The following is a 25,192-nucleotide window of genomic DNA, read 5'->3' as shown; positions in this document are numbered from 1 at the left end:
ATTTTGATGAGGTTAAGATGACTGGCAGAGGCGTGTGACTTTAGTTTACCCTTAATGAGATGCTGAGAGATCATTTGATATTTAGGATTAATGATATAACCATGCATTAGCACCTATTAACCAAAATTCAACTTGACATCAAACAGGCAGTACAACTCATTAGAAAACATGGCAAATAGAGCATATGAGTTACAGGGTATGCAGATGGAAGTGGATGCCCTCAACAGGGCAATTGAGCTTGGAGATACCACTTGAGTGAAGGCAATTGCATAGTCTCACCCAGGTGACACCGAGCAGAGGGACTTTAGGTCAGTTCACAGCAAAACCCCAAAACAAAGCCAAGCCTCAGCCAAATAGCTAACATTTTCTTCAGGTTCTGGGCTGGGAAGCCATTGCAGATCCTGCCGGTACGCAGACTTGAGACAGCAAAAGAGTCTCTCTAGGCCTGTTTAAGAGAATTCAGGCCTGTATCCAAAGTGCATACCTTGGAATAGTTAAATAGCTTAGCAACATCCAAGTCAGAAGCAATCAAAATAAACGCCTGGTTAAATGGTCACCTGGTTCTAATGGAAGTTGATACTGGGGTGGCTATATCAGTGACTGCAGAACAAGTCTAACATAAATAGCTTTGCATAATACGCTGGCGAGACTGAGAACCTATAATGGGGGGCCTTTACCGATGAAGGGTACAAATTTCGTTCCAGTCTCTTATGAGAAGCAGCTGGTTCGGTTACCACTGGTGGTAGTAAAAGGCTCAGGCCCAAGCCTGATGGGGCAAAATTGGTGGAGAAAGGTTCACCTTAATTGGCACAAAATTTTTCAATTAGAAAATGGCTGCCTGAGTGAAGTCCTAATTAAATACATGGACATTTTCAAGGAGGTCTAGGGACTTTCAAAAGGAGTCAAGGCCACCTTGCATGATGACCAAGAAGCAATTCCATGATCCTACAAGGTCTGCCCAGTGCCATTTACCTCACATGTAAAATCAGAGCCTGAAATCAGGATGCTGGAAAAAGAAGGAAACATCAAACCAGTACAATTTGCAGAACGGGCAGTGCTGGTTGTGCCGACTGTGAAGGCTGACAGGTTAGTTTGCCATGTGGGGATTTTAAACAAACTGTAAACTATTTCTTGTAGCTGAACAAATAACAGTCCCTCGGAAAGAGGACTTATACTCAAAGGTGACGGGTCCTTCACTAAGCTGGACAAGAGCCATGTGTACCTGCAATTCTGGTTAGATGAGGGTTCACAGAAATATCCTACAATCCCAAGGGGTTTGTACCAATACACAAGACTGCCACATGGGGTATCATCAGCCTGCGCATATTTTACTGGACAACGGAGAACATTTTACAAGGTCTCTCCCAGGTCCCCATTTATCTGTCTGATGTGCTAATAACAGGGAAGACCAATAAAGGGCATTATAGAACTTGGATATAGCCCTTTGATGTTTCTCCCAGGCCCATATTCCTCTAAATTCTCTAATTCATGTACCCATCCAGATGCCTTTTAAGTGTAATTGTACTAGCCTCCACCACTTGCCCTGGCAGCTCATTCCATACTCATACCACCTTCTGCACGAAAAGGTTGCCCATTAGGTCGCTTTTAGATCTTTCACCTTACACCTATGCCATCCAGTTTTGGGCTCCCCTGGGGAAAAAGACCTTGGCTATTCACTCTATCTGTGCCCCTCATTACTTTATAAATCTCTAACGTCACCTCTCAGCCTCCAATGCTCCAGGGAAAATAGCGCCAGCCTATTCAGCCTCTGCCTATAGCTCAAACCCTCCAACCCTGGCAACATCCTTGTAAATCTTTTCTGCACCCTATCAAGCTTAGCAACATCGTTCCTATAGCAGGGAGACCAGCATGGAATACAGTATTCCAAAAGTAGCCTAATCAATATCCTGTACAGCTGCAATACAAAATCCCAATTGTTATATTTCAATGAACTGACTAATAAAGGCAAGTGTACCAAACACCACTTTCTCTACCCTGTCTACCTGTGACTCTACTTTCAAGAAACTATAAACCTCCACGCCAAGGTTTGTCAACAACACTTCCCTAAGGCACTGGGCTGCCAAGCCTTGTCATCTTTGAAATAGCCCTAGCAGGGGTTTGTGGTCTGTTAATAGGACAAGTTTATGTACATAAAAGGTATTGTGGAACCTTCTCACACCACTCATTATGTGAATAAGTCCTGGTCTGATTTACCTCACCAAAATGCAACACAAAACATTTATCTAAATTAAACTCCGTCTGCCACTCCTTGGCCCATCAGATCAAGGCTCTGTTGTTCAGAGGTAACCACCTTCACTGTCCACCACGCCACCAGTTTTGGTGTTATTGCCAAACTTACTAACTATTCCTGCTATACTCAAATCCAAATAATTTACATAAATGACAAAAAGAAGCTGACCTAACATCAACCTTTATGATGTGCTAATAACTGGGAAGACCAGTAAGGAGCACTTAGAGAACTTGGACATAGTGCTTGGATATTTCTCCCGGGCAGACATAATCCTTCAAAGGGAAAAATGCGTTCCAGGCACCCCAGTGACCTACTTATTCTACAGAGTTGACAAGAGTGATTTACACCCTTTGGAAGGGAAAAGTGAGGGTGGCCTGTCACCCATGTCTGTATCCGAGCTTGGGTCTTTCCTTGGATTGGTGAATTATTCCAGAAAGTTCATATAGAACTTGGTTTCTATCCAGGCACACTTACAGCTACTGTTTAAAACAAAGGGTCAGCCTTGGAAATGGTCTCGCAGCCAAGATTTAGTCTTTGGAGAAGTTAAGACGCAGTTATCATCGTCTATGGTGTTGGCGCTCTATGATCCCAAGTGAGATCTGGTGCTGATATGTGTTGCCTCCCTGTACCGTATCAGGTAGGTGTTAGTTCACAGGTGGCCCAAAAGTGTATACTTCCTGGACTTCAGCTGGTGCAGTGTGCCCAGATACAGAAGGAAGGTTTGGCAGTCATATCTGGTGTGAGAAGGTTCCACCAATACCTTTATGTACATAAACTTGTCCTATTAACAGACCACAAACCCCTGCTAGGGCTATTTCAAAGATGACAAGGCTTGGCGGCCCAGTGCTTTAGGTCAGAATCAATGGTGGGAGTACGTGCACTTACAAGTTGGAACAACGTCCAGGAGGCCAAGCAGCAAACGCCTTGAGCCACTTCCCACTGGCTGACACCACTATTTGTGCTGCCAAAGGACAAGTCTGTTCTGGTCTTAAACTTACTGAAAACCCCTCCTCCACTATGAACGCAAAAAGATCCAGTCATGGCAAAAATAAAATAGCTGGTGGCGATGGGGAAAATGAAAAGCGCCGTCACAACCAGAACGGAAATGTTTATGTTCCCAGCGAGTCCAGCTCACCATACAGGATAGCATTTTATTATGGGGAGCAAGTGTGATTACCCTGAGTGAAGTTCACTACTAGGTAGTAATTGGACTTCACCAGAGTCTTCCAGTGATGCTCAAAATGAAAAGGCTGGCAAGGGGCTAGACGCAGACATAGCCGTGTTGGTGGGGTAGTACCCAGGGTGCCAAGAAGGACAAAAATTACTGCCAGCAGATCCCCCACATTCGTAGGAATGATAAAGTAAATCCTGTACGCAGTTACACATCGACTATGCCCGCTTTCACATAGTGGTGGTGGGAGGTGCATGGATGGCATCAGGAATGCCAATGCCAGGCACAAGACTCCTCTAAGTAAGAGAGATTGTTTACTCCAGAGGACTAAGTTTGGTGATGGAATTACCGAAGTGGCCCTGTGAGAGTACGAGGCATGGTAGATGCAAAGTTAGGTCCCGATTGGTGAGGTGGCCCTGAACAAGCACAACAAAAACATGAATGATGCAAACTCTCAAATGGGGCAGGAGCAAAATATACCTGGTCCCTCAAGACAACTGGAAAGGCTGGCACAGTGGGTTTCTCCTGCTTCTAGCATCAACAAAACTGCAAAGTCGGAGATGGACGGAGCTGACAGGAGCGTGAGAAGTTCTGTTCACCTAGAGCTGGTTCTGAGAGTGCTGGATCAATGTCTAGTACAATGCATGTGTAAGTAAAGGGTTACTTGGTGATGGGATACTGGCCTTTGTGGAGTTATTTCACTAGTGTGCTGGGTGAAGCTGTACTCCAACGAAATGGACAAGCACAGCTGTAAAAAGTAGAAGAAAACAAATGGCAGTGACCAAGTATTGCTTCTGGCAGAAGTAATTAGGTTAAATGAATCAATCTTCAGCATTCTAGAGTGAAGGTTTTTTTTTAAAAAAATGCATTTTAATTCAAAATGATGAAACTGAAAGTTGCAAGGATCCTGCCCCTGCCACTGCACCCCCCCACCCCACCCCCACAAACCGTCAGCTAAATGAACCCTTACATTTTGATCTGGATTGTCTACTGCCAGGAAGAGACTCAATTCCTCTCCAACTCCATGCTGCTCTCTTAACAACACTCAAATCTTCCTGCAAGTCATCCTATTTTTGCTAAGTGTCTCTCAACACAGCAAAGTTGCAACTTTGCACATTGAACGTTATGCTATGCATCAGGTATGAGCAAGGACAAACGACAAGTTACCTGTGACGCTTCCGCTCTCGTGATGTGCTTCGTTTATCTCTGCTTCTGCTTCGCCCACCTCGACTTCTGCTGCGTTTGTCCCTGCTTCGACTTCTCCGCTTTTTATCCCTGCTTCTACTTCTGGAAATGCTTCGACTTTTCTTTTTGTGTCGTTCCTTCTCCCGTTCTAAAAACAAAGACAGTTCAGTTTATAAACAAGTCATGCGTACAGCATTTCATGAGGAGGGAAAATTAGGCTTGCTGTACGAACAGGCAGCTAAACTGATGTAAAAATAAACAAAGAATTCTGGAAAGCGGATATCTGAAACCGAGTGCTGGAGAAACACAGAGGGTCTGGCAACATCAGGAGACAGAAAATAGAGTATGTTTTCAATGACCCTTCATCAAAGCAGGCTCCACTTAGCTAGTTCCACTTGGGGGGCATAATTCTGAATTGGGAAGACAAAACCTGCATACTCTCACGCACACCAAAAAAATTAGCACATTTGCCACATACTACTGTAGCACAAATATATTTATAAGGGAACAGGACCATTTTTGTCACACCTCCCAGTCATATCGGCCTTCCTGGTTGAAACCCTTTAGTAGGCAATTTAAATATCAACACAACAGTGGGAAGCGGGCTCCCCATCAAGGGAGCTTGACAGCCATGCCCATTTGGGGCTATTTACAGGATCTTGACTGCTGGGTCTGTTGTGTGAAGTGTGTCGAGTAGAACAGAAAGTCCTGTACAAAGCCATTCAAGTGCCCGGTTCTTGATCCCAAGGCAAAGGCTACTGCTGTTTAGTTAAGTCTTCAGTGATATCCCTTTCAATTTCATTAAATACCACTCCAAAAGTGTAAAGCGCTCAATGTGAATAGATAAGAACTCATTTCACCACATTTTAACAAATGTTGTGGTGAGTATATATCCTTACTGATGTAAAATTTAAAAATGTGAAAACAAATTAGCAGCTGTGAATTGCTACCTGTGAGCCTTGAATTTTCCAATTTGGCAGTAGGAAAGGAATCAAAATTCAAATCCAAAGTTGCTCTATTGACAAAGCAAGATGAAACAGTGTTATACTGACATTTACTTTAGTGATACAGGTTATCATATTGTTGCACTGGCATCTTTAGAATTTCAAGCCTAACTCTGCTTTATTGCAGATTAACACACTCGGTGTCGTACAGTCATACAGTATGGAAACAGATCCTTCGGTCCAACTAGTCCATGCCAAACACAATCCTAAACTAGTCTAGACCCACCTGCCTGCTCCTGGCTCACATCCCTCCAAACCTTTCCAATTCATGTACTTATCCAAATGTCTTTTAAATATTGTAATTGTACCCACATCCACCACTTCCTCGGAATGTTCATTCCACACACAAAATACCCTGTAAAAAATTTGTCCCTCATGTTTTTTTTTAAAAACGTTTCTCTCCTCTCATCTTAAAAATGTGCCCCCTAGTCTTGAAATCCCCCATCTTAAGTAAAGGACAACTACCATTAACTCCATCTGTACCCCTCATTATTTTATAACGTTCTGTAAGGTCATCTCTCAACCTCCATGCTCCAGTGAAAAAAGTCCCAGCCTTTCATTATAACTCAAACCCTTCATGCCTGGCAACATCCTGGTAAACCTCTTCTGAACTTTCTCCAGTTTAATAATATCCTTCCTATAAATGGTCGACCAGCACTGAACACAGCATTCTAGAAGAGGCCTCACCAATGTCCTGTACAACCTCAATGTGATTTCTCAACTCCTATACTCAAAGGGCTAAGCAATGAAGGCAAGCACAACAAACAGCTTTTTAACCACTCCGTCTATATGGAGTCAGAGTAATACAGCATGCAAACATTGGCTCAAACTGGTCCATGCTGAGCATGGTGCCCACTCAGCTAGTTCTAAATGCCACTATTTGGCCCATACACCTCCAAACCCTTCCCACTAATGTACCTATCCAAATGTTTTCTTAAAACGTTGCTATTGTACCTGCTTTGACCACGTTCTCCAGCAGCCTATTCTATACACGCACCACTTTCTGCATGAAGAAGTTGCTCCTCAGGTCATTCTTAAATCTATCCACTCTCACCTTAAATCATGCTCTTCAGTTTTCAATTCATAACCCCTGGGAAAATGATTATATGCGTTCATCCCATCTATGCCCCTCATGATTTTATACACCCCAATAAGGTCAGCCCTCATCCTCCTACATTTCAAGGAGGAAAGTCCTATCCTGGCCAACCTCTCCGTATAACTCAGGCCTACTAGTCCTGGCAACATCCTCATAAATCTTCTTTGTGCTCTTTCCAGTTTAACTGTGTCTTTCCTATAACAGGGTGACTAAAATTATACACAATATGCCAACTGCTGTCTCACCAATGACTTCTACAAATGCAACATAACGTCTCAATGCCTTGACCGACGAAGGCCAGCATGCCATGGACCTGTCCTATCTTTTTCCATAACTAAGTTAAAACTAAAAATTATAGTCACTGGACCCAAAGTGCAGTCCAACTGACACTTCAGTCACTTGCCCGACTTTGTTTCTTAAGAGGAGGTCCAGTGTTGTACCTTCCCGCGTAGGGCCCTCTAGATACTGATGTAGGAAACTTTCTTGGACACATTTGTCAAATTCCATCCCATCTAGGCCTTTTACACTCTGGGTGGCCCAGTCAATACTGCAGAAGTTAAAATCTCCAAACAATGCTACCCTATTATTCCTACAGGTATCTGCAATCTCTGTACACATCTGCTCCTCTAGTGCCTGCTAGCTCTTTGGGGGTCTGTAATGCAGTCCAAAAGAGTGACAATCTCCTCCTTATTTCTAAATTCTAACCATATTGGCCTCATTTGATGGTTCCTTAAGAATATCCTTTCTAAACAATGTTATGATGTCCTCCTTTATCAAAAGGGCAACTCCCCCTCACTGCTTGCTTGTACTTCTGTCACATTAGTAGCTTCTGTATCCTGGAGCATTAAACTGCCAGTCCAGCTTTCCTCTCAGCCATGTTTCTGTTATGGCTATAACATCCCAGTCCTCAGAGCCAATCCATGCTCTGAGCTCATGTGACTTATCAGTCAGGCCTCGTGTAATGAAATAAATGCACTTTAAACCAGAAGTCTTTTCTCTCCCTTTACTGTGTCCCTGGCTATCCTGAATAGTAAATTTGCTCTTGGCAGCTAATGTATTTTCCCCTGATTTCTTGAAGGCCCCTCTCTTATCCCCTCTTAACCTCCCTGCCAAACTAATTTAAACTCTCCTGGGTAACACTAGCAAATCTTGCTGCGAGGATACTGGACCCCCTCTGGTTTAGGTGCAATCCGTCCCTCTTGGACAGGTCTATCTCCGAGAGGAGATCCCAATGATCCAAGAACTGAAAACCTTGCCCCCTAACACCAGCTCCTCAGCCACACATTCATCTGGCCTATCCTTCTATTTCTATACTCACTGGCACATAGCTCTGGGAGGAATCTGGAGATCACTACCCTTGAGGCCCTGCTTTTTAACTCTTTATCTAACTCCTTATACACTCATTTCGCAGGACCCATCCCTTTGTGCACATTGGTACAAATGACATAGGCAGACAATGACCTCTGGCTGTTCACCCTCTCCCTTCAGAATGTTCTGCAACTGCTCACAGACATCCTTGACCCTGGCACCCAGGAGACAACAACCATCTGGATGTCTCTTCTGCAGCCACAGAATCTCCTGTCTGTCCGCCTCACAGTTGAATCTCCTATCAGTTCAAAACTGTCTGACTGCACCCTTTCCTTCTGAGCGTCAGAGCCAATCACATTGCTAACTGCTAGCCCCTGAAAGGTCACCCCCCTCCAACAGTATCAAAAGCAGTACACCTGTTACTGAGGGGAATCGTCACAGAGAATCCCACACTATCTGCCTTGTCCCTTTGCACGTGATGCAACTTCAAAGAATTATGTACCCGAATCCCTGGGTCCCACTATTCTACAATACTGCTCAAGGCCCTGCCATCAATTGTATAAGCTCTACCCTTGATGTTGTAGCAAAATGCAATTATCCAGATTGAGCTCCATCTGCCATTTTCAGCCCATTGACTCATTTGATCAAGATCCCTTTGTTAGCTTCACTGTCGACTATGCCAATTTTGGTGTCGTCCACAAACTTACTAACCATGCCTTCTATATTCTCATCCAAATCATTTTCATAAAGTGACAAATAAAAGAGGACCCAGAACCGATCCCTGTGGAACACCACTGCTGGCAACCCTCCACCACCACTGTCTCCTTCGACGAAGACAAATATGTATCCAACTGGTAAATTAACCCTGAATTCCACGTGACCTAACTTTACCAATTAGTCTACAATGTGGAACCTTATCAAAAACTTTAGTAAAGTCCAAATAAACAACTTCTACTGCTCTGCCCTCAATTTCTTTTGGTAGCTTCCTCAAAATACTTAAACAAATTTGAGAGACACTGTTTCACTTGCATAAAACCGCCTGACTGTCCTTAACAATTTTTGCCTCTCCAAATGTTCATAAATCCTATCTTTCATAATCACCTCCAACAATTTACCCAGAGGTCTACAGTTCCCTGGTTTCTCCTTACAACGTTTCTTAAACAAAGTTACAACATTAGCCATTCTCCAATCATCAGACACCTCAACTGTAGATACAGATAATGCAAATATTTCTGTAAGGGGTCTCGCAGTTTCTTTCTTTCCACAGCATTCTGATACACTAGTTCAGGTCCTGGAGATTTAGCCACCTTTTATATTCTCCAAGACCTCGTGAACATCCTCTTCTGTAATGTGAACTGTTTTTAAAACTTCAAAATTTCTGTGTTCTCTTGTCTCCATTTCCTTCTCCACACAGTAAACGCTGATGCGAAATATTCATCATCTTTTCCACCCCCTGGGGTTCAACACAAAGACAACTTCCTGAATCTTTAAGTGTCCCTTCCTTCTCTCTAGTAACCCTCTTATTCTGAACATATTTGTACACAATCTCAAATGTCAGGTCAGACATCCCAATTTTTAACTATGGAAGAAAGCACAAGAGCATAAAAAAAATTATTAAAATGGGCACATAGGTGGAAGATTCAGTACAGAAAATAGGGAAAAGAAATAGGTCTTAAATGATTTGAATTTAAAACAACTTAGAATCAAAAATATACATTAACACAGATACAAAAGAAATCAGCAACACAAACAAGCACAATCATTAAAAAGACAAGGAGAGAGATAGTAGGAACTGCCGATGCTGGAGAATCTGAGATAACAAGGTGTAGAGCTGGATGAACACAGCAGGCCAAGCAGCATCAGAGGAGCAGGAAAGCTGGCGTTTCAGGTCCAGACCCAAAACGTCAGCTTTCCTGCTCCTCTGATGCTGTTTGGCCTGCTGTGTTCATCCAGCTCTACACCTGGTTATCTCATTAAAAGACAAGGCTGTTTTATGTCTAAAAGACAAGGCTGTTTTATGTCTAAAAGACAAGGCTGTTTTATGTCTAAAAGACAGCGTAAAGATAGCCTAACATAAAGATAGCACAGCGGAAAGTAACAGTTTAAATCCTTGGTTCGACTCCAGAAACAATAATAGTCAGTCCAGTGCAGACTGATTTACAAAGAATGAATTTACAAGTCTCTAATCAGGGATGAGTAGCAATAATGAAGGAGGAGTGGAGTTAAGGTTCTTACCCTCTATCCACCACCATAATGTCAAAATGGCTTGGCTGAGTTTTGTCTTAAAAGGAGATCTTTTGGCTTATTTTAAGAGAAACAAACCAAACAAATACTATATTATGAGAAGGTAATGATGGAAAAACACTGTTTAGGATAACATGCGCAGAGTCAGGCCATTTGGCTCAACAGTCCATGTCAGAATTTATATTCTACTCAACCTTCCTCCCACTTTTCCTCAATGAAGTCCATCATTGTAACCATCTATTCCCTCGTCCCTTATATCTCTTTCTAGGGTCCCCTTGAAAGTATGCAAGCTATTTGTTTAAATCGTTCCCTGGTGGTCGTCAACTCTAAATTCTTAACAATGTTTGGGTTAAACTTCTGAATTTTCCAATTGGATTTCTTGTTGACCATTTGTACTGATAACTTCTAGTTACATCCATCCCCACAAATGAACACACACTATCTACATATCAAAACTTCTCATAGATTTTGAGGAGCCCAATGGAGGTCACACTTCAGTCTTTTTGAAGAATGCATTATGAATCTAACTGATGTTACTACTGGACAAGTTAGATCCCTGAATGAAATCTAGCCTGATAGATCATTTCCTTTAGTTTAGCAGAAGTGATGATTGTTCAACTAATCAGTCACACAAGATTGTAGATATTCTTTAACAAGTTTACTTAGAAAAACTAAGGGATCTAAACATAAAACAGCTCAAGAAATCTTAAAGCACACAGCAAAACAAATCTATTCCCCAAATCATCACTTTACAATGAACCAAATTCAGAAAAGTTATCATCTACATCAAATTAACTGATTCTTCACCGTTTTTTCCTGTGAACTATTAAGTTTTCCCTGAACATATATCAAATTGAGAGCTTAGAACTTCTCTGCTTCTCACAGCGCAGATTTCTAACCAAGCATTCCTGGTTTGGATGTTGCGCAAACAAAACTTATCTACTGGGGTAACTGCTTTCCTTGAACCATCCTATACTCCTTTCTAGGAGAGAAACTATATTTGCTTCTGACCCCAGTCAGCCTTCTCTAAATTACCCTACATTTTTCAATGTTTGAATTTCTCAAGCTAAAATTAATCCTTGATTATCCATTAACATGCTAATAGCCTTAAACGCTTACATTCATCGTAAAAACAATTTCGATTAACATTCCAGGGGGTCTCTGCTCTGACATAAGTCAGTGTGGAGGGGGGGGCTGTCAGACGAGATTCAACCCACCCCCAAACCCTGTCCATAAAACCCTTCACAAAAGTAATTATTCCTATATTATCACTATCTTAATATAAATAATTTTAGAGCTTGGATTTTATGTATGTAAAAACATATCTAATCACAAAGGAATCAGAAAATTAAAGATTACATTCTTTTCCACATTGGTTAGGAGGTACAATTCGATGGTACCAGTCACTGAAACTAGGAATATTACAAAAGTGGGAAGAGACCAGATGGCTATGTATATAAAAAGCACTGGTTGACTTGGAGAACCACCCAATCTGCTTTTGGTACTGTAAATTGTGCAATTCATTAGTTTTAAACTAAAAATTTGAAAATTGACAAAGACGCAACCAGTTGGATGATAATATTCAAGTCTTCCCTTTGGACTACCAAAATTCAGGGGTTTTGTAGCCTTGACAACCTTGGTAATAATGAGCATTGCTATTGCTGTCTGTGCAATAGCAACAACGTAGAATATCTAGTCTTCATTCATGTATTTCCTGCCTTTACAGTGACCTGATCCCCATTACATTGCCACTTAAAGGCCTGAATTTTTGCTTTTTTTTTGAGGGGGGGGGCGCGAGAAAAACATCAATACCCTTGCAACTGCTGTGGTATGCCAGACTTCTGTCAGTTCACTTTCTAAAAAGGACTCTAGCTTCTATAGCTGTGTGCAGCCCTCCGATTCTGTGCAACATGAGCAACTTTAAACAGTCATCTGAAATCTGGATAAAACAAAGAACTGTGGACGGAGATCCGAAACAAAAACGGAAACTGCTGGTGAAACTCAGCAGGTCCGGCAGGACCTGTGGGGAAGAAAGTAGAGATAACGTTTTGAGTCTAGAGACGGAGTCTGGACTCGAAATGCTAACTCTGCTGTCTCCTCACAGATGCTGCCAGACATATTGAATTTCACCAGCAATTTCTGCTTTTGTTTGTATCTGAAATTTGGAAGCTTACATGAATACTCAAAATTTACATTTTAACTTATGTCCCTTTCAATTCTGCTTAAGCCTAATAAGTTACTGAAATCACTAATATCTATGGTCTTATCTCCAATCAACACAAACTCTGAACCCTGCTAATAAGATGAAAATAACTTTTTGACAATAAAATGGCTGGACTGCAAATCTTATTAATGTGAAATATTTAACTTACTTTGTCATTTAACGCTAAGTTTTTCACAAGCGAACCTTTGGTTCAAAACAGTTATATTGTTTGGTTGATATTTTTACATATGCCTTAATAATTAATTCTCAATTATTCATAGCAGGAATGCGCCTGAAGTTAGACATAAAATACTGTTATGTACTCCTCATATTTCTTTGGATTGCCTGTTGGGTTTCTCCTATGTTAGCTCAATATCAGTGAAAGAATATCTACAAATATGGCCATCTCCAACAGAGAATCTACTCATCGTGCCCCCTTGGCATTCAATGGCATTACTATTGCTGAACCCCCACTATCAACATCCTAGGGTTCATCACTAGCCAGAAACTAAAACATGGACCAGCCAGTAAACATTGTGGCTACAACAGCAGGTCAAAGGCTGAGAATTTCAGTGAGTAATTCACATTCACAGTCTCCGAAGCCTGATTGCAATGTAAGCCAGGTGTGTGATGGAATACCTTTCATTGCCGGCACACACACAGTTCCAAAACAAGAAGCCCAACACTGTTCAGGACAGAACAGGCCACTTCAATCCTTCCACCACTGCACAGCGGCTGCAGCAGGTTCCGTCTACAAGACGCACTGCAATTATTCACCAAGTTTTCCTTGACAGCACCTTCCACATTCTCAAATTCTAACACTTACAAATACAAAGGAAGCAGATGCCTGGGATGACTTTAATCAGTAAATTTCCTTGCGAGTCTCTCACTATCCTGACTTAGACGTACAATGCTTTTCTTTCATTTCTGCTGGGTTAAGTCCTGGAATTCACTTCTGAGTGCATCTACCTGATGTAGACCATAGCAGTCCAAGAAAGCAGCTCATGACCATGGGCAATAAATGCTACCCTAACTGTTCAAATCCCACCACTGAATATTTTTGAGAAATGTATGCTTTTAAAAAAAATCCGAAACTATATCTGAACAGAATGAGTGACAAATAAAACTTGTACTTAAAATAGCTAGTTCACAGATTCATGCTAAAAGTAAAAAGTCACCTAATTGTAAATCCCTCATAACTCTTTCATAAATATTCAAAAGACAGGAAAGCACCCATGTTTCCAGGGGTACTAAATCTGAGAGACAAATTTACCCAATAATTCCAATTCCCTACCTACTTAAAAATCTGATCAAAACCACATTCTTAAGGGTATGCAACAATGTTGAGTTTCAATATATGTATAAGAAATAAGAGTTTTTCAATTCAGAGGAGACTAAATCATATAATCTGTAATGTCGTATACTGTAACTGAAATCCAAGTTGGCTAATAGGTATAATCAAGTAAAATTCAAATTTCTGCTTAATATAGGAAGGACTGAGTGAAGCTTGGAGAAAAATCCAAAATATAATTTTTGTAAGGGTTAGCAATTTCTTGCAACTTCATCTTGGACTGCTCTACAGAGTATGTACATAATTCATAAAATGCTCAAGTTGGTAAAAACTGAATGATTCAAAGGATTCAACTGCAGCCTCTTACTGGATTTTAGCACCTGTTTGCAATTTTCAGCTATTCAAACAGCAGGAGGCAACAGCAAGTTCTAACCAGTTGTATGAAACGCAGTTAAGGAACAGCGGCTCTACTAAATACTAATATATTGATTGTTTAAAAAAATCTCAAAACAGCAAATGCTGAAAAATTCACAGACAAATACATTCAGAAAATTTTGGTCTTCACACAATTATAAAAGAACATACAGGCAGATCCCAGGTTGCGGACGGGTTCGGTTCCTGAGTTTAATTTGTACACAAGGTGGAACACAATGCAGGACAATTATAAAGCAAGTATGCGTATCAAAATTTCTTGTACTTATGTTGGATATTTTAAATTATATCCCAGTATGAGATTGCTTTCATAAGTACAAACATTTGTATGTTGGACATTCATAGATCAGCATCTCTCTGGAATAGATTAACTATTGATTAGACTTGTTTGTCAATTAGACATTTGACCAAAAGAAACATAATTCAATTTAATACATTTAAATACTGAATCAAACCCTTCAATGAAATTGAAAAGGCAAAAGATTAAAAATATTTTAAAGTAAAAACATATAGACAAATCCACATCTGTCATTACTTCAGTACTCCCCTAAAACTGCAGGCAGCCAAACATACAAGGTTTGGCCCGAAACATATGCCTTCCTGCTCCTCTGATGCTGCTTGGCCTGCTGTGTTCATCCAGCTCTACACCTTTGTTATCTCAGGCACCCAAACGTGCAAGGTTTTAGTGAAAACAGACACAAATACACGTTTTGTACCAAGGTGAACTGTTTTCCCTGTGCAGATCTCCCTTTGGTTCCGAAAAGGCACGACTGTTCCTTCTCTTACCATTTTGCCGTTTATATCCCTACAGCAGACTTCTGGATTCCCTTTTATGTTGCTAATGAATGGGTGGGGGCAAAGGGGGTACGGGTCAGAACATAGAGCGCAGTGGTTGGAGGGGCTGAATGAGGAGAAGAGGCAGTGTGCAGAGGAGCTGAGAGAGAGGGAATGCCCAAGTCTCCACATGGGCTGAATGTGGAATCGGACTACGGGGGGTGCAGAATACAGAGGGACGGAATGGCCTTCTTCCTGTCACCAGGGTTGGCTAAGTTGACACTGAGCTTGCGCAATGCACCCACCCGCCGCTCATTCGGTATTCATTGAGAAACCAGTTTTAAATTAACTCCTGGAAACACGGACGATTTTGACTCGAGGCCGCAGCAGGGCCGACGGGGTGGGATGACGGGGAGGCCCTGGAATCCTTTATATAAAAAAACCCAGAAAAAGCCTGGTCCGGTAGGCCCTGCTCACCTTGTCGGTTCTCGTGCAACTGTTTCTCGAATTCGTCAAAGTCTGACATTTGTGTCTGTGTGAACCTTTACGATTTTTTTTCAAAAAGAAAGTGGGTGAAACTTGTTTTTTTTAAAAAGAAAACAAAAGGTGGTTTATCAATCGTGAGTCCCGCGCCGTCCCTCGATCACCGTTAAAAACGGTGCCGCAGCTCTCCCCCCCGCCGACTCGGGTTCAGACTCTGCTCCCTCCGCACAATGGCCGCTTCACCCGCGGCTTCCGGATGGCGCTCTCCTCCTCCCCTCCCCCAACGCCGGGACCGGCCTCCGACTGACAGCTCAATTCACCAATCGTTGCCGAGAGTATCCCCCCATGGGCGAATCGTTGGGGCAGGACCGCGGAGGCCACGTTGGGTCGCGGAGGGACGGTGCGCGCAGAGAGTCAAACGCCGTGTGGGAACTTAACGCATTTCACTGCCGCTCTTCCTCAAAGTGACACAATGACAGTAACAGACACATTCAAAATAAACATTCCCTAACTTTCACCCAGTAAGGTGTAAAGTGTTTTCAGTTACGTTTACATTTTTGTTTCCATTTCTTCGTTTGCTAGCCAATACCTACGGGCTCAGAGATGGCTTGTTTATTCTGTTTTGGTTGAGTGAGTTCTGAGATGGCTGATGAATCCAATGGACCATTTCAAGACTCTGCCACATGAAGGGCAAATTGGACTTGAAGGACAGGCACCTAGAATAGAGGTTGTGCTCCCATTGAAGTCCTTCAATCTGTTTGATGCCTTCTAAAATAAATTTCCCCCTTTGATCATGCCATGAGTTGCTGCAGAGACTCCCTCTCTTTATAGATGCTTAGAGCACCTCCCTAAAGTGTTTCCCTCTGTTCTTCTGGCAGTCTCCTGTTGTGACTGAGTTCTGAGTAGAAAGCAACCAGATCTATTGTCGAAAAATTTAATTTTTATTCTCCTGTTTGACCAGTTTTTGAAGAAGGACAACATGAGACACTTTAAAAGTACCAAATTAAGATACATGGGGAGCTTACTGTTATATTGCTAATTATCCTGATATTTTGTGTTTCTTTTTAAAGTTGTCTACTTTTATACGTTTCTGAATATAGTACAAAAAAAATGATGGAGTCATTTTGTATCACCACGCAAAGTCAAGAGCCAGTTCTCATGTATTCAGGGCAAATTAAACAGTAGAGCCCATCTAAATCTGGATAAGAACAATCAGTTTTTGTTCCAGTGGGCAAGACGGAAAATTGATGAAAAAAGAGTTTGCTTAAGCTTTTCATCTTGTAAATCAGCACAAAAATAATGCCAAATTTCAAATAACCAAACAATTATACAAGAGAAGAAGATGCTAAATAATTGGCGATAACAAAGTGTGGAGCTGGATGAACACAGCAGGCCATGCAGCATCTTAGGAGCAAAAGTTGATGTTTTTGCGAGTTGACTTTGATTGCTTGAGGCACTGTCTTGGAGAAAGTGATGAAGAGCTACATGGGCTCTCCAAAATTACATAAAATTTGAAGCTGTTGCTTATTTTGTAATGTATGGGTTCCTGCATGTGAATGCATATCATTTATTCACAGCACAAATCAGCTATTTTACAAACTCAACAGATTATTTTAAGCTATGCTAATGCAGACGTTAGCACTCTTATTTAACAAGTGCTATAAACCATAGAGTCATAGGGCTGAAAGAGCATGCAAACAGACCCTTTGGTCCAACTCATGCATGCCAACCGGATATCCTAAGTTAATCTGGTCCCTCTTGCCAGAATTTGGCCCATATCCCTCTAAACCCTTCCTTTTCACATACCCATCCAATTGCCTTTTAAATGTTGTAATAGTACCAGCCTCTTCCACTTCCTCTGGTAGCTCATTCCGTCCATGCACCAGTCTGTGTGTGAAAACATTGCAACTTAGGTCTCTGTTAAATTTTTTCCCCTCTCATACCGTCTAGTTTTGGACACTGCCACCCCGGGGGAAAGACCTTGACTATTTTCCCTTTCGATGCCCCACATGATTTTATGAACCTCCATAAGGTCATCCACAGCCTCCGACACTCCAGGAAATATAGCCCCAGCCTATTCAGGCTCTATCTATAGCTCCAATCCTGGCAAGATCCTTATAAATCTTTTCTGAACCCTTTCAGGTTTTACAACATCCTTCCTGCAGTAGGGAGACCAGAATTGAATGCAGTATTCCAAAAGTGGCCGAACAAATGTCCTGTATAGTCCCAACATGACCTCCCAATTCCTATACTCAATGAACTGATTAATAAAGGCAAGTGTACCAAACACTGCCTTCACTATCCTATCTTCTTGTAACTCCACCTTCAAGAAACTATGAACCTCCCACTCCACAGTCTCTTCAATTAGCAACATTCTCCAGGACCTTACCATTAAGCCCTGCCCTGATTTGCCTTACCAAAATGCAGCACTTCACATTTATCTAGACTAAACTCACTCTGCCACTCCTCAGCCCAATGTCCCTTCTGACGAAGGGCCCATTGTATTCTGAGGTAACCTTCTTCACTGTCCACTACACCTGCTATTTTGGTGTCAGCTGCAAACTTACTAACCATACCTCCTCTGTTCACACTCAAATCATTTATCTCAATGCAAAAAGCAGTGGACCCAGCACTGATCAAGCTAGTTCTAAATTCAAATGGCTAGTTCTCCCTATATTCCATGTGATCTAACCTTGCTAATCAGTCTGCCATGAGAGACCTTATTGAATGCCTTACTGAAGCCCATTTAGGTCATATCCACTGCTCTGCCCTTATCAATCCTGACCCGAAACATTAACTCTTGATTCCTCTTCACAGATGCTGCCAGACCTGCTGAGTTTTTCCAGGCTGTGGACGCCAGGGCATTGAGTACATATGAGACTGAGATAGATAGGTTCTTGATTATCAAGGGCTATGGGGAGAAAGCAGGAGAATTGTATTGAGGAACTTATCAGCCATGATTGAATGGTGGAGCAGACTCGATGAGCCGAATGGCCTAATTTTTGTTCCTATGTCTTATGGTCTTACTTCTGTTTTAGTTTCTGATTTACAGCATTTGTAGTTCTTTCAGTTTTTAGGGAAAATTTGAACCTCAGGCTTTGCAGGAAGGCACGGGCCTTTGATGGAAAATATATTTATCAGCGCTTCAAACATTGCAAATATTAGTGTATAGGTGAGATAAACATTTTCTTGCAAATATTGTATTTTTTAAGAGTTTTCATGAAACCTTTATTTGTTGTGGTAGATCTTCAGCTCACCTCCACCCTCCTGATGGCTGTTTCAGATTCTCTGTTGTGCATGGACTGTCAACCCTATGATTTAGCATAAGGTCTTCAGACAGAAGTCCTGCTTTGCTGTAAATTTGCTGTTCATACTCTTTGGAGGGTTTCCTTCTTCAGTTCATAAAACCTCAGCATTGTTCTACCCTGTTGTAAAATAAACAGAAGTTGCATCTAGGTTGTGGTACATGGTAGAGCAAATATGACACATCAGGAACTTTCTGATTGACAAGCAAGTGGACAATAAAATATCCTTGCAGGGCAATTGCAGAAAGTTGTTTAAAACACTAAAAGAATGTAAAGTTTGTTGTTTCTGACACTCCAGGGCTACAGAATCATAGGGAGATGATTGTGTAGTGGTAATGTCACTGAACTAGAAAGCAATTCCATGGGCCATTCTAGGGCCATCTATTCAAATCCTACCACAGCAGATGGTGAAACTGGAATTTAACAGAAAAGAAAATAAAGAATAAAAATCTGGCCTAATAGTAATCATGTGACTGCTGTGAATTGTCATTAAAAACATCCCATCTGGCTCATTCAGGGAAGGAAATGTGCCGAGGGGTGGCCTACATATGAGTCCACATCCATAGCAATATAATTGACTCTTAGGGCTGAGCAATAAATGCTGGCTTTGTCAATGGCAGCCCCATCACAAGAACAATAACACAGGAAAAAAATGATTACAAAGTGTGGAGCTGGATGAACACAGCAGGCCAAGCAACACCTTAGGAGCACAAAAGCTGACGTTTCAGGCCTAGACCCAAGGAAAATTTTCTGGTGAAGGATCTAGGCCCGAAACGTCAGCTTTTGTGCTCCTAAGGTGTTGCTTGGCCTGCTGTGTTCATCCAGCTCCACACTTTGTTATCTTGGATTCTCCAGCATCTGCAGTTCCCATTATCTCTGATCACAGGAAAAAAATGACTCAGCTTCTAACTCAGGTACTTCAATGAGAGGCTAAATATTATAGACAACTGGGTTATTTTTCAGTGTAAGACTTAGTAGGGATGACCTCTATATTAACATTCTTATGCACACTGACAGGATTAGTGACTATTTGTAGTCCATATTAATGGCTTAGATAAAGAGACTGAGTATAATATATGCAAATTTCCCGAAGATTCAAAGCTAGGCGGGGAAATAGAGTGGAAAATGCTCCAGCGAAGCTCAGTGCAAGCTGGAAGAACAGCATTTCATTTTCTACTTGTGAACTCTGCAGCCCCCTGGACTTGATATCGAGTTCAACAACTTTAGGGCTTGAGGCACCTTCTCCTTGTCCTTACCTCAATCCCTACAACACCAGCCTTTGATATCACATGGGCTGCTGCCATACACAACCCATTGTCAGCTACTAATAGCCTGTATTAGCAGCTATTTATTTGCCCAGTCTGACACTCCCCACTCCTTTGTCTGTCCAACTGTTTCTCTCTTTCTTTGTGTTCTATCTCCACATATCATTTACTTTGCCACCCTCACCCCCACTCCATCTTCTGCATCAATATCAACATTTTCCTCGCTACCATTGGTTCTGATGAAGCTTCATTGGACCTGAAATGTTAACTATACTCTCTCGCCACAAATGCTGCCTGAACTGCTGAGTTTTTCCAGTAATTTATGTTTTTTGTTTTTATGTACAATATGATAGGCACATCACCTGCACTTTTAAATTCCATCTTTGTTGTGACCAGTTGAAGCATAGACAAGAAAAGGAATCAATTCACCCTTCCTAACTCCACCATAACAACAAGATTAGCCACTTTGATAGGACAGATGAAAAACAGATCAATTTCTGAAAGATGAGAGAGTAGCAAATATTGGCTTTGAAAGAGTCTTGGACAAGCTTGTATACAAATCTCAGAAATGTAATATACTGGTGCAGCAAGCAATGAGGTAGGCAAATGATATGTTAGCCTTTCTTGCAAAGATGTTGGAATATTGTTGTAAGGAAGATTTACTCCAATTAAATAGGTTTTTGCTGAAATTACACATTGAGTACTGCGTACCATAGTAATCTTTTAATTTGTGGGACGATATTTGCTTTACAGCGTGAAACAGAAGTTCACTATGTTTATTCTTGGGTCAAGACTGCTGCTGTATCATGAAAGATTTGAAATAATTGCTGGCAAAGCTCAGCAGGTCTGGCAACATCTGTGGAGAGAAATCAGAGTTAACGTCTCAGGTTGAATGACCCTTCCTCAACTGATGGTAGCTAGGAAAATCTCAGTTTATATGCAGAAGGTAAGGCAGAGGGAAGGGTTGAGGAGTAAACAATACGTGGGGAATAGAGCCCAAAGAAAGAGAAGAGCAGTTAAACAAGCAAAGAAGAACATAAGAACTAGGAGCAGGAGTAGGCCATCTGGCCACTGGGGCCTGCCCTGCTGTTTAATAAGATCATGGCTGATCTTTTTAAGACTCAGCTCCGCTCACCCACTCATTCACCATAGCCCTTAATTCCTTTACTGTTCAAAAATCTATCTAGCCTTGCCTTAAAAACATTCAGCAAGGTAACTTCAACCACTTCACTGGGCAGGGAATTCCATAGATTCACAACCCTTTGGGTGATGAAGTTCCTCCTGACCTCAGTCCTACATCTGCTTCCATTTATTTTGAGGTGATGCCCTCTAGTCCTAGTTTCACCTGCTAGCGGAATCAACCTCCCTGCCTCCACTTTATCTATTCCCTTCATAATCTTATATGTTTCTATAAGATCTCCCCTCATTCTTCTGAATTCCAATGAGTATAATCCCAGTCTACTCAATCTCTCCTCATAATCCAACCCTTTCAACTCTGGAATCAACAGAGTGAATCTCCTCTGCACCCTCTCCAGTGCTAGTATGTCTCTTCTCAAGTAAGGACACCAAAACTGCACACAGTACTCCAGGTGTGGCCTCACCAGGACCCTATACAGTTGCAGCACAGCCTCCCTGTTTTTAAACTCCATCCCTTGAGCAATGGCAGACAAAATTCCATTTGCCTTTTTAATCACTGTTGCTCCTGCAATCCCACCTTCAGCGATTCATGTACAAGGACACCCAAGTCTCTTTGCACAGCAGAGTGCTGCAAATTTTTACCATTTAAAACATAGTCCATTTTGCTGTTATTCCTACCAAAATGGGTGACCTCACACTTATCAATATTGTACTCTATCTGCCAGACCTTTGCCCACTCACTTAGACTATCTATGTCCCTCTGCAGACTTTCAGTGTCTTCTGCACACTTTGCTCCACCAGTCACCTTAGTGTCATCTGCAAATTTTGGCACACCACACTTAGTCGCCAATTCCAGATCATCTATGTAAATTGTAAATAATTTCGGTCCCAACACTATTCTCTGAGACACACCACTAGACACTGACCGCCGACCTGAAAAAACACCATTTACCCCTACTCTTTGCTTTTTACCGGTCAACCAATCCTCTATCCATGCCAGTGCATTACCTGTAATGTCATGCAACTTTATCTTATATAGCAAGCTTTGGTGTAGCACCTTGTCAAATGCCTTCAGGAAATCCAGATACACCACATCCCACAGGTTCCCCATTATCCACCATGCTAGTAATGTCCTCAAAGAATTCCACCTAATTAGTTAAACATGACCTACCCTGTTGAATCCGTGCTTGGTGTTCCCAATGGGACAGTTTATATCTGGATGTCTTGCTATTTCTTCCTTAATGATAGATTCAAGCATTTTCCCCACTACTGAAGTTAAGCTAACTGGCCTATAGTTACCTGCTGAGATAACAAAGTGTGAAGCTGGATGAACACAACAGGCCAAGCAGCATCTTAGGAGCTCAAAAGCTGACGTTTCAGGTCTAGAACCTTCATCAGAGAGGCCCAAAACGTCAGCTTTTGTGCTCCTAAGATGCTGCTTGGCCTGTTGTATTCATCCAGCTTCACACTTTGTTATCTTTGATTCTCCAGCATCTGCAGTTCCCATTATCTCTGACATAGTTAACTGCTTTTTGCCGACTTGCTTTTTTAAACAGTGGCGTCACATTGGCTGTTTCCCAATCTGTGGGAACCACCCCAGAGTCCAGTGAATATTGGTAAATAATTACTAATGCATTTGCTATTTCCCTCACCACCTCTTTAGTACCCTGGGATGCATTTCATCAGGGCCAGGAGACTTGTCTACCTTTAGCCCCATTAGCTTGCCCAGCACTGCCTCCTTAGTGATAATGATAGTTTCTAGGTCCTCACCTACTACAACCTTGTTGCCATTAGTTTTTGGCATGTTACTTGCGTCTTCCACTGTGAAGACAGACACAAAATGTCTCGGCTATTTCCTTATTCCCAGTTATTAAATTAGCCTTCTCATCCTCTAAATGATCACCTTTGCCACTCTTTTACAATTTACATATTTATAGAAACTTTTGCTGCCTGTTTTTATATTCTCAGCTAGTTTACTCTCATAATCTTTCTTACTTTTCTTTATAACATTTTTGTGGCTTTCTGTTGGCCTTTAAAGATTTCCCAGTCTATTAATTTCCCACTACTCTTTTTTTTTGTATGTGTTTTTTTTTCAATCTGATACTTTCCTTTATTTCCTTAGACATCCATGGCTGGCTCTGTGTTTGCTACAGTTCTTTCTTATCACTGGAATATACTTCTGCTGAGCACTGTGAAAAATCGTTTTGAAAATCCTCCACTGTTCTTCAATTGACCCACCATGAAGTTTTTGCTCTCATTCTACCTTAGCTAACTCCTCCCTCAGTCCTTCATAGTCTCCTTTGTTTAAGCACAGGACGTAGGTACTGGATTTAACCTTCTCACACTCCATCTGTATTTTAATTTCGACCACACTGTGGTTGTTCCTTCTGAGAGGATCCCCAACAATGAGATCATTAAGTATTCCTGTCTCATTACACTGGACTAGATCTAGGATAACTTGCTCCCTCGTAGGTTCCATTACATATTGTTCAAGGAAATTATCATGAATGCAGTCTATGAACCCCTCCTCAAGGCTGCCATGACTGACCTGGTTTGACCAATTGATATGTAAATTAAAATTCCCCATGATAATTGCAGTACCATTTTTACATGCATTAGCTATTTCTATGTTTATTGCCAGCCCCACCACAATGTCGTTATTTGGTGGCCTATAGACCACACCTATCAGTGACTTCTTCTCCCTGCTATACCTAATTTCCACCCAAATGGATTCAACATTTTGTTCAGTAGACCCTATATCATCTGTCACTATTGCCTGATATCATCCTTAAAAATCAGAGCAACACCACCTCCCTTACCTTCCTGTCTGTCCTTCCAAACAGTTTGATATCCCTGCATATTTAACTCGCAGTCATGACTGTCCTGTAGCCATGTCTCTTAATAGCCACTAAATTATACCCATTTGCCATGATATGCACCGTCAACTCATCCACCTTGTTTTGAATGCCCCGAGCATTCAGATAAAGTGCCTTATGCCAGTTTTTGCACCTTCTTTTTGTGTCCTATTACCTCCATTACTAACAGCTCTTGAGTTCTCCTTCCCATTAACATTTTTCCTAATTTTCAATGGAGTTGAAGCTTTCTTGTCACCTGCTAACCTGCTGCTTTGCCTTACATTAATTGTTAATTTCCTGCTATGCTCACTTCTCCCTTCCCCATACTTCCTAGTTTAAAGTCCTATTAACCACCCTATTTACCCTTTTCATCAGAATACTGGACCCGGCCCTGTTCAAGTGGAGTCCATCCCAGCAATATAGATCCCTCTTGTCTCAGAACTGATGCCAGTGCCCCATGAAAAGGAAACCCTCTTTCCCACACTTTTAGACACATGTTTACTTCCCTGATCCTTGCCTCCCTATGCCAATTTGCACGTGGCTTGGGCAGCAATCCAGAGATTATGACCCTTGAAGACCTTTTTTTAAATTTTGTTTCTAGCTTTTCATAATCCCGAAACAGGACTGTTTTCCTAATCCTGCCGATGTTGTTGGTACCTGCATGGGCCACAACAACTAGATCCTCCCCCTCCCTCTCTAGTATCCCCTCAAGCCCCGGTCAGACATGTCTTGCACCCTGGCACCGGGCAGGCAACACACCGTGTGGGATTCTCAATCCTGCTCACAAAGGATATTGTCCATCCCCCTGATGATGGAGTCCCCTACAACCACAATCTGTCTTTTTGCTCCCCTATCTTGAAAAAACTCCTGGACCATGGTGCCATGGTCGGATGACTCATCCTTCCTGCAGCCCTGTTCCTGGATAACGATCTAGCTGAGAGGGTGACTATCTGTTAATGGCATCTGCTAGTGGCCAACAATGGGTAGTGTGTAATACAGACTGTGTGATGACAAGGTCTGCAGTGGGGGGTTGGGGTGATGACTTGGGAGAGATCAAACCCTAAAGTTATTGAACTCAATATTGAGCCCAGGGGGCTGCAGGGTCCCCAAGTGGAAAATGAGATGCTGCTCTTCCAGCTTGTGCTAAGCTTCGCTGGAGCATTACAGCGAACCTGAGACTGAGATGTT

General features: G+C 41.9%; 2 protein-coding genes across 4 annotated transcripts in view; one reads left to right on the top strand and one right to left on the bottom strand.

Moving 5' to 3' along the window:
- Positions 1-15,714, bottom strand: part of LOC125463784 (splicing factor U2AF 65 kDa subunit-like) — a 54,036-nt gene extending 38,322 nt beyond the window's left edge. For all 3 annotated transcript variants that reach the window (XM_059653815.1, XM_059653816.1, XM_059653817.1), the window contains exons 1-2: positions 15,437-15,714; positions 4,590-4,755 (exon numbers count right to left, since the gene is read on the bottom strand). In XM_059653815.1, the coding sequence (XP_059509798.1) occupies positions 4,590-4,755; positions 15,437-15,485 (215 nt within the window). In that variant the 5' untranslated portion in view covers positions 15,486-15,714. The remainder of the gene's footprint in view (positions 1-4,589; positions 4,756-15,436) is intronic.
- The window catches only part of dhrs7cb (dehydrogenase/reductase (SDR family) member 7Cb), a 45,966-nt gene continuing 36,030 nt past the window's right edge, over positions 15,257-25,192 (top strand). The window contains exon 1 of the mRNA XM_048555481.2: positions 15,257-15,421. The gene's annotated coding sequence lies outside the window, so the exon portion shown is untranslated. The remainder of the gene's footprint in view (positions 15,422-25,192) is intronic.

This window comes from Stegostoma tigrinum, chromosome 22 (assembly GCF_030684315.1).
Source record: "Stegostoma tigrinum isolate sSteTig4 chromosome 22, sSteTig4.hap1, whole genome shotgun sequence".
Classification (NCBI taxonomy): domain Eukaryota; kingdom Metazoa; phylum Chordata; class Chondrichthyes; order Orectolobiformes; family Stegostomatidae; genus Stegostoma; species Stegostoma tigrinum.
The sequence above is the reverse complement of the archived record's forward strand: the minus strand, read 5'-3'. Positions and strand labels throughout refer to the sequence as shown.